Source organism: Tyto alba, unplaced genomic scaffold (assembly GCF_018691265.1).
Source record: "Tyto alba isolate M040663 unplaced genomic scaffold, T.alba_DEE_v4.0 Super-Scaffold_1, whole genome shotgun sequence".
NCBI classification, from domain to species: Eukaryota; Metazoa; Chordata; class Aves; order Strigiformes; family Tytonidae; genus Tyto; species Tyto alba.
This window is the reverse complement of record NW_024881261.1, coordinates 11608681-11618727: the sequence shown is the minus strand read 5'-3', so window position 1 is coordinate 11618727 and position 10047 is coordinate 11608681. Positions and strand designations below refer to the sequence as shown.

General features: G+C 47.2%; 1 protein-coding gene across 1 annotated transcript; it reads right to left on the bottom strand.

The window, feature by feature from the left end:
- Window positions 1-394: 394 nt before the first annotated feature.
- BBIP1 (BBSome interacting protein 1) lies at window positions 395-940 on the bottom strand. Its single transcript, XM_042789073.1, has 2 exons — window positions 745-940; window positions 395-664 (listed from the first exon to the last, which is right to left on the bottom strand). The coding sequence occupies exons 1-2, from the start codon at window positions 788-790 to the stop codon at window positions 510-512; spliced, it is 201 nt and encodes a 66-aa protein (XP_042645007.1). The 5' UTR covers window positions 791-940; the 3' UTR covers window positions 395-509.
- Window positions 941-10047: the final 9107 nt, after the last annotated feature.

Sequence of the window (10047 nt, the reverse complement as noted above, 5' to 3'; positions counted from 1 at the left end):
ATCCTGGCTGGCGCTGAGATAGTCTGAACGTGTCTATACAGTGCACCTTGGCCGAGCCCTTTCTCAAGAGTAAGATGGATCTGCAGAAGACTCTTACAGCAACACAGGGCAGGGTCTCCTGTTTCCTTATGTCTGTTTTGTGTCAGGATCCGGGGTGTTCAGAAGTGCGGGGAACAGCCGTGGTGGGGCCGGGCCCAGGGCGTGCAGGAGCTGAGCCAGCCCGCTGAGCCGCTACGGGGCCGTTACTGTGACCTGTCGGGCCTGGCAAGCCTAAAGACAGACGCACTTTAAAGCCTCGCCTTAAACGTGACAAGTGGAACTTCTGCAGGAAAAACACCCCAAGAGGCACCTCCCCGCCCGGCTCCCCCTCCCCGTCCCAGCAGGACCACCACCGTTCCCGGCCAGCCTTTAATCCGCGAGCTCCGTTACAAAGCCGGTACCTCCGAGCCGCGGGTACGGCCGGGGCCGGGCCCGGGCCCCACCGCCCCTGCCCGGGGCCGGGCCCGGGGCTAGGGCCGGGGCGGCGGCGCCCCCTCGGCCGGCCGCGCCGCCTCCAGCGCCGCCCGCTGCAGCGCCTCCAGCTTCTCCAGCGACACCGACTTGAGGGGCAGCACCTTGGGTTTGCACAGCACCATGGCGGCCGCGTCCTCCACGGACAGCTGCCCTGCGAAAGGAGAGAAAAAGCCGGGGGTGAGCCCCGGGGCCGGACCGGGCCGGCTGCCGGGCCGCGCCCGCCGCCGGTACCTTGCTTGGGCAGGACCTCCCTCAGCGCTGCTTTCCCCTCCGGCATGGCGGCTCCCGCTCGGCGGCGCGCAGGCGACGGGGCGGTGCGCCTTCTGCTAAGAAAACTACACTTCCCTGCATGCACTGTGCGGGGGTCCGCCCATACACCTGGCGGTCGGGGGGGTCCGGTGCATGCTGGGAATTGTAGTCCTGGGGTGGCGGAGCGTTGGCTGCCCCCTTCTACGGTGGGAAGTGGTGCGGTGCCCGCCGGGAGCGGTGGTTGCGGTGGTGGGGCTGCTCTGCCGGCTCCCCGCCAGCTGCCGCGGGGACGGGCGGGGCAGCGTCCTGCGTGGGCAGCAGGACGGGGAGCCCTTGGGAGGCGGGGGGAGGCTCGGTGGGGCGGCCGAGCCGGGCCAGACCCGGTTCCCCGCGGCCGCTCTTTCAGCCGGGCGGCGCCGTTCAACCTGCGTGGGCCTGCCCGGCCCCGCCGCGGCCTGCCGCTGCCTCCCCGCCCCGCCGGACCGTGCTCCTCTTCGCCTCCAAACTCCGGATTCGAGGCTTTTTTTTTTTTTTTTTCTTTTCTCTCTTTTATTTTTCGTTTTCTAAATAAGCGCCCCAGCAGACACCGTCCGACGGGCGGGCTTGGCCGGGGAGTGCGCGTTCGATTGTCATTCCCAGGCAGCGCCTCGGGATTCGCGGTGTGAATCATGCCACTGTTTAAAATGTAAACAGTAGTAAAAGCCTGTGTCTTTCTAAACGCTGAGTGCTGAAGTGTCGCCAAACCTGATCAACCAGTGTGCCCGAGATCCCTCCCCAGCAGGTTCGCGTTTGGCAGGATCATTTGCCTGCTGCCGGTAGCTGCTTCCCTGGGGAATCCCCTGCCGCCGAGCCGCGGTTCACCTGAGTGTCCCCGTGTCGGTGCGATGCCCCGGCACCGCCCCAATTCCGGGATATGTTGTAATTTTAGATTTTGCTAATGAGCTTGCCTGCGTGCGCCGCACGCATTGTCTGCCTTGGCCTTCGCTTGGGGATTGGCAGTTAAGGCTCGTAATCCTGCTAACCTAGCCTCAGCAGGCAGTGACGATTCCTTTAACTGTTCTGAGATTGAGAGCTTGAGTCTTACTACTGAACAGTGACTGGCCGTGAATAAATAAAATGAGGAAGAAAATTATTTTTGCTAATGATTCTTTTCCATTCTGCCTTGATGCAGTTAAGCTGTGTGCTTCCCTCTGCTAGCTCAGGCACCACACTGTGAACCTGTCAGCTGTGGGATCCAAGGCTTACGTTTGCTGGGAGACTGGTGATAAAACTTTTAACTTCCAGTAAGCAGCACCTCTCTGATAGTTATTTAAAGCCTCTGTCTGCATTGTTCTAGAATGATTTCCTTTTTCCTCTAAGGCAACCTAGAGTAGGAAACTGTTGGTCCCTCAGGTAGCCTGCTTCCACCTCACTTGAAGCCTCGCCTGCTTGTTGGGTTGGAGGCCAGCAGAGAACCTGCAGTGGGTGAGAGCAGGTCTCCTGCTTCCTGCCTTTTGTGGAGTTGGCCAAAGATAACACTCCTGGTTTGGTCTGGGGCAGCACAGAAGAGGGCCCATTTTGTTGTGATTCACATACTCCACTTTCAGGTCAGAAGATTGGCTTTGATGAGGCTATAAAATGGATGTGCTTGCTTGGGACATCCTTCTCTACCCTTTGAAGTGCATTCCCACTGATTTCAATGGAAAAAACTCTTTTGGCTGGTGTGCTAGCCTGTGTGCCAATTAGTATTTTGTACTGATTGGAAGGGAAAGGACTAGGGACTGTTTTTTGAAGACTGTGGACGTCTGTAGACCAGGGCATTTTAAACAGTATATGCAATTTGCAGATCAGTTATTTGGTAGTTGTATGTTTGTTTGTTTTTAAAAGCTGATCCAGCATCTTAGCTATGACTATGGCTAAAAATTAATGTAAAAGACAGCCAGCTATGACTGAAAATCTTGCACTGTGAAACTCACAGTTATTCCTGTGGTACCAAATATGGCCTGCAGAGCAACAGAAGATGAACTGAAAGCAAGACATTGAAATAAAATTGCAGGCTAGATTTTTTGACAGTCCTTCACAGTGCCGATGACCACCAGCATTATGTGAGGATTGGCATTTAGAGCAACCAGAGCCCATCTCAGTCATGTAGAGAGTCACTTTCCAAACACAGTTTTCCTGCCAACAACGTTTGTTTGCTTGGTGATAAGAAACAATGGTCAACTTGGTTTGTTACTTGAGCATTTATTGACTGAGAAATGGAATCTGGCATCATATGCTAAATCCATTTTCTTAGCTAGTCAAATGCCAACTTGGCAGCCTGTCTAGAAAGCTGATAGCAGTGGGACAGGCGTGATTGTGGAGATTGTTTTTGACAGTCTCTAGTAAGTCTGCTTTTAAGACACCTCTTTCTGTTGGGAAAAAACAGTTACCACCTTCAGGACTGGAAGGACTGAATGAGAGAGGAGAGAGGCATGGGCATTGTCTGCAGCTTAATATTGTACTTTTCAAAATGCCTTAAAACCAGGAATGAGTTTAGCTTTGAGTAAGGCTGGTATTTATTTACTAGAGCGGTGTTAGCAATAGTTGAGAGGAGGGGAAAGCCTGTCATAGAGGACCTAATTCCCCTTGTTTTCTTGGAAGAGGAACAACAAGAGAAGATGTGAGTTTTCCAATTATAGATGAGGGACCCAATCATTTCTTCTGCTAAAGAATATTTCTACCCCATTTTTTTGCCATTTTCTGCCTCTGGGGTCAACGTGTGCTCAAACATACACTCATTTCTCTCGTGGCCCTTTCCAGTTGCCAGAAATAGCTAGAAAGCTGAAATACTTTGCCAAAACCCTTCAATCTGGGAAAAGCACTGTGTACTTGCAGTGGGACTGTGCTGAGTCGGTGCATTGTCTTGGTGCCACCTCATGTGGTTGGAAAAGTCAGAACAAGACCATCCTTGCACACAGCACAATGATGCCCACGTCTCACGTTGTGTCCTCATGGCATGCAGCTTCCTAAAGACCTGAGACATGACCTTCAGATAAAACCTAATGTTATTTGGCAAAGCATGAGAGTGGTATCCACGGAGAGGACAACGCGCTCTACGTTTCATATCCTTATTTTACCGATGTCACAAACAAGTTATTCCTGTACACTGCAGAAAGCCTCACAACCACAAAACCAGCAATAATTTTATAAATGATAAGCTTGTTTTCCTTCTCCTCTTCCCAGATACTCTGAGTGCAGCAGACAGCAGAGATGTGCATTGCTGGAATCCAGAGAGTTTCGTAACGTAGCAGCCGCTTGCTGAAAGCCCTGCAGATACAAAACAACACTTATTTTAAGTCTTGAGAAACATCTCCTACTAAGTAGAAGAAAAAAGCATTTAGGTGAAGCAATGTTGCCAGACCCATTTGTTTATGAGGCTTGTTTTTTGCCTTTATACATTTTAAATGCTTTTTATTTTCATTCTTCTTTTTGAGCCTTTCAAGTTCATGTTTTCCATTTCTTCCATATGACAAGAAAGTCTGGAATCAAGTCCTTACTTTAAAAACAAAAATCTGGTTCAGTGTCCTGTATAATCATGTAACTCCAGACATGGAGTATTTAAAAATAAAGCCACTTTAATGAGAATTACCCATCTTGAAGGTGATTTTTCCGTTCTGAGTTTAAGTAAATATTTTGTTGACAGTTTAAGAAGGTTTTAACAATACCTGATCCGTGTTTGCTTTCCAGGCAGATCTCTGTCTTTTCTTCCTCCTTGTTTTCTAAAAATCTAGAGCTTGTTTCACCTCTGTATGTGCTGACGGGGTCAGAAATGTAGTGTACTAACATGACTGTGGTGTGTGTTGAATAATGCATCCCAATGATTTCAAGAATACACGTGCAGATTTCATGCAATTGTCCCCTTAAGCTGCTGAGTGGTACCATGGGATACAGAGCCCATCTTCTTCAGAGGCAGGAGGAGGAAGGTGCTTTGGGTTTATAGGGTGGGGTAAGGCAGGGAACAGAAAGCCTGTGTGATTCCCTGGGGGAATCACAAATGCCTTCAGAGACTGAAGCTTGATGTGTAACCCAGTCCTTGGTTTTGGAAGGGATTTGACAGATGAGTGATTTCTTTTGGTGGTGCTTTCTGAATATACTTATTTTAAATCTGTCGTTTGATGCAGTGGTATCCTCGAGCTGTATGCACGAGGCAAGAAGGAGGCATCCTTATTCAGTGTGAAGATTTGTCTTTCACTGCTACATATGTAAAAATGCCTGGAAATCTATTATCCAAGGGACACAGAAACAGACGAGCTGCTCTTCCTGCTCTATCTCTAGCAGTAATGTCCAGTAAATGCAGAGACCTGACTGCCTGTCTTATTGCAACATTTAAGTCCCATTCTGGGCTCCCAAGCCAGATGCTCTATACTGGCATTTCTAGGAGGTTACTGCTCTACTTGTGTGGTTTGAATCCCTTAAGTCTTTGGCCTTGTGCCTTAAAGTGCCAGCAGAGGCATGCTGTAATTGCCTGTAAATGCACCATCTGTCATATTATTGTTTAATTATTCCAGCTTCTCACCGCCACGCACTGCTCAGTGTCTCTCTTGCTATCTTTATTTAATTGAGTGGAAAAAATCTGAGACTTGTACTTCACTTACGTCACTTTGTATTTACACAGCATTGCTGGATCCTACTATGAAGTCCCAGCTTTTGTATGCAGAAGTCAGTCTTCTATACAGAAAAAATAATGTCAATATCTAAAGCATATGTTAGAAAGAGAATCAATATTTTAACACATGGTAAAGTCAGACCATAAATCTCTTAACACAGTCAAATGATTGTATTATTCTCCCTTGAAATACTGCTCCTCCCCCTGAGAAACAAGAGGGGGAAAGAAAACTCTTGAATAACCAAGCCCTTGTCCTCACAATGCGGGACTGTTCTTAGTCCATCGCTCTGTGTTGTTCTTTCTTTTCTGCCTACTAACTCTCTCCTTCCTTGTGTGTCAAACGACTGCTTCTTCAAGACCCGTCTTTCCCTAGCCCATCCCAGTTCATCTGTTTCAGAGTATTACTGGGATGTCAGCTCTTTCCTGAGACCAGCTTGTGATGACCAGTTCCACTGCCTACTTGTTACCATTTCAAACATCTCTACACTTCCTCCCAGCCTTGCAACCAACCCCTTATTAATGTGTGTTGAAAAAATCATCTTTCAGAGCTCTCTCCAACGCTCTCCTTGTCCGTATGGCCTATGAAAAAAACTTGGCAGCATGCTAACTGCTTTTCTTTCCCCATGCTCCCTACATCTGTGACAAATGCGTGTCATTTTTCTGGTCTTACATTTAGCTTTCAGTCTCTGAATCCGAACACTCTTTTTGTACAGCACCCTGCACACAAAATCAAGATCAAGGCTCTTGTGTACTACCACGCTATTAATAAATATCAGGGTTGCTCAGACTCACTCTGCTCTAGTTTTCATAACTCTGGGAAGAAGAGTTTCATGATGTCCTTTAGGAAGATCATTCTGCACCCAAATAATCTAGTTTTCAGGTTTCTTTATTTGTTTGTTTGTTTCAGAAATTCTCAACTGAAATATTCCTTTTACAGGTGTACTCCCTCCAACACATGGCTCCCTGACTGAGCCAGCATCATTGCTGGGATTGTTCTTTGCGCTTCCCGTAACTGAACTGTAAGATTACTCATTTCGTACTATTTTCTGATTTATTTTTTTATCCATCTCTTTCCTGCAGGAAAAAGCAATTTGTATAATGATTTCACCGTGGAATTGACTTCAGGCTTTACTGCTATTTGTCACCATTCAGGAAATCCATCCCTGGCTCCAGGAGAACACTCAATCTCTGCTCACAGTCTGGAAGAGGGAGAGAAAATAGATAGCAGGGCTGCAGCTATTAAGACCAACAGGCAAATATTTTATTCCAACTCAATTTTCCCTTTCGAAATTACTTTTAAAGGATTTTTTTGTCTTTGTGAGAATGTGAATGACGGTTTCTTGTTTGGTTGGTTGTTTTCCTGGGGACTGTCTTATTCAGGTGATCTTCATCTTCTTCCACATTTCAGACAGCAGAGCTTGCAGCAGTGACAAGATGTAAACCTGAGTAAAACTGCTTCTGCCTGTGGCCTTGGTTAACCTGCTGGCAATGATACTTGCCTGGGCATGGGGCAGCTGGATTTTTTACACAGCTCAGCATGGATGTGATGCCACTCCCAGTCACTTTTAGGACACAGATGAGTTGTTTACAGTAATCTTAAAAAATCTTGTAATAAAATTTATCTGCCTTCCTGGGGCCACCACTCCCAGAGACCTTTCCCCTTTCTTGGCTACTGTGGGAGCCTCCTTCCTTTGACTTCACACCTTTATCAGTAAAAATTATAACAGTACAGAACTGATTGTCTTAAGGCTGTCTGTTTGAAGGACAGGCTACACTGCTACCTTGTTGTGGCTGTTGAGGACTGGAAGATCAGAGAGGACAAGGGGGAAGTGGAAGCCTGCTCCCTCTTTTATGCGGAACAGAGGCAGGATATGCCCTTGCGTGAAGTTCAGCAGAGAAACACTTGGGCTACACTTGGTATTCCTACGTACTGTGCCATACCAGTCAGCCTGGTACTAATCTTCACGGACCTTTGAAGGCATGAAACGACATGCAGTGTAAATGAAATCTAAGCAACACTATACCAGGTTATTGGTGCCAGCCAGTTTTAGAATGCTGCCATCAGAGCCAAGTGAAACAGGTACAATGGTAGGAGATGTCTTGTACCACCTGCAGGCATGCAGATACACAATGCTCACACAGCATCAGAGTCCAACAGCAGTGTGCAGCATGTAAAAAGCTGGTGAACCCACGGCCACGTAGGCTTGAATGCACTTTCCTGGGGAGGAAGTGGCTTTTCCCTTGGAAAGCTCAACTCCCCAGGGTCTGCATGAGGTCAATGGAAAAAGTGATTTCTTCAGAATATGATTCAGAGCGCCTAAGCACAGGCTTATCTTATTGACAACAGAGGAAGCTTAACCTCTGTAGATTTAAACTAGCTTTTGTGAGTACCCATCCCCTCTTGCCCCTTAGTTGTGGGAGTTATGGTAGTCTTGGACATGGTTAGTCCTTGGTAGGCACACTGCCTACTGAAATTCAGGTGCTGCAGACCGAAGCTAAGAGAAGCTTATCCACCAGATCATAGAATGTCCTGTTGAATCCTGCTTTGTCCTTTTGAGTTACTCTGGGATGACAGAAAAGGATTTGTAAGTTCCAAAAGATTGAAATAAAGTCAAGAAAGGTTGATTTCTTTAGGGATGGCCTAACTGGAGCTGCAATAATCAGCATCTGTTTCAGTTTAACTGAGTTTTTCATTCCAGCCTTTTTTCCTTTTCAAAGTACAGACAACTGAAGCCTTTAATTTGCCCTGCTTTTCACTGCAGAGAGAAGTAGGAGTTTATAACAGCGATACTATCCTGTCTAGAATATCTACACTAAAAAATAGAGTTTATTGTCTGTTGTGAATGAAAAAGCTTGTTTCTGTTGTTTGTAGTGTTGACGTTGAAAGATAAATTGTTTGAACTGGTTGACTCTCCATTTGTATAATTGAAGATTGGCTTGCTTGATAGCCTGATGGATTTGCAGCTTTCCTTTGCATTAAATAAACTGGGGAACTGCTGGCCCTGGGGCAGTTAGGACACAGTGCATACTTGGAAAAGTTTGTGTGTGTACAAGTAAATAAGAGAAAATCATTTTATGCATGGCATTCTGGATGTGCTGTTTCAGCATTGATGTGTCCTGTCTTTCCACCTGGAAGAGCTCCTGTAAGACTTAGGAAGTCTGTTTAAAAATTGTTAACAGCCTGACAGACATAGATAGGTGGCTAATGAGTTGAAAGCTGAATCTGGCAGGACTAGAGTTGTTTTTTACATGATAGTTTCACAACCCTAAATCATGCTGCTTGGGTTTGAGAACATAGGTACCTTAATCAAACTCTGTCCTTTTATCATGCATTTGCTTTGTAGAACCAACTGAGGGAAAAAGCAAAAATAATTTATTGTCACTCAAGTAAGCAGACCTGACTCTGAACACATAAAAGGAACACACAGTAAAAATAGCACCATCTTACTGTAGTCCTTCAGCAAAGAACCACATTTTGAGGTTCCCCTTCTTTGCATCCTTCTTTGTATTGCAGCAGCATCTTGCACCAAGCAGAAGCTTTCGCTCTGGTGGGGCAGTCTCTGTTTTCATGTGATGGATCTTGTCAGCCACTCTGTTGGAGTATTGGCTTCTAGGCATTGACAAGGGCTCTAAATGTCTGTGTACCTTCTCCAGGTAAGGTTTCTCTGCCTAGCACCCTTCCTCTGTCCTCTTCAGCTCCTGAGTTGTGCCAACTATTCCAGCCTTCTCAGTTTTTGTATACTCATAATAAAGGCAGTGGAGCCAAGATGACATTCAAGGGGAAGGTAGAAAAGCAATGACAAAAGCATATACTATTTTCGTGATTGGTATGATGCTCACAAAAGGAAATGAGCTTTGACATGCCATCAGCCTCCAAAGCATGCTCTTCTTGTCCATAACAACTAAACCCGTTGCAACCCTTGGCTAATAGACTGAAGCCAAACATCTGGTAAACCAATGATTCAAGAGGAGGGAAAGGAATAAGATAGCGCAGGAAGGTCTGGGTAGATTAAGGTGCAGATGAGAGGAAAATAAAACCTAGGACTGGGAATTTGGAGGTTTAAGATGTGGTAGAGGGAGATTGAGGGTCACAAAGAAAGTGAAACTGGGAATTAGAGGAGTTTTATGATGAGACTGGCTGGCAAGGAACTGGCAGCAGGGGAGGGACAGAAGGCACAGCAGAATTCAGTTTGCCAGTAGAAGAGGAGACAAGAAGGAAGAGACGGGGAAGTCAGGATAGGCAGTGAGATGAAGAATCAGATAGGAGCCTGAACTGGGACCTGGCATGGGGAACCAGTTGGAGGCCCTGTTGGAGGTTAAGAAAGGAGAGACAGCCTGGGGAAGGGACAGGTGATCAAAGTCTGGAAGTGGAGGTGTGGCACAGGCAGAGGGGAAGGGAATGGAGTACCAGGGGAGAGCTGAGGGAGGCAGCCCCCCCAGGGCAGAGCAGAGGGGTACGTGTGTGGAAAGGGGCACAACGGGCTGTGCTGGCTGGGACGTCCTGACTTCCAGAGCTGGAAGCAGGACAGAGCTTCCCCCAAGGCTGGCCTTCATGTTGGCTCAGCTGGCAAAGAACTTCCCTCTTGAGCTGTCTGCCACAGCCCACAGTACAGAAACGACTAGAATTGAGTGTCCTTGGATGAGGCGGCGGCAGCTGC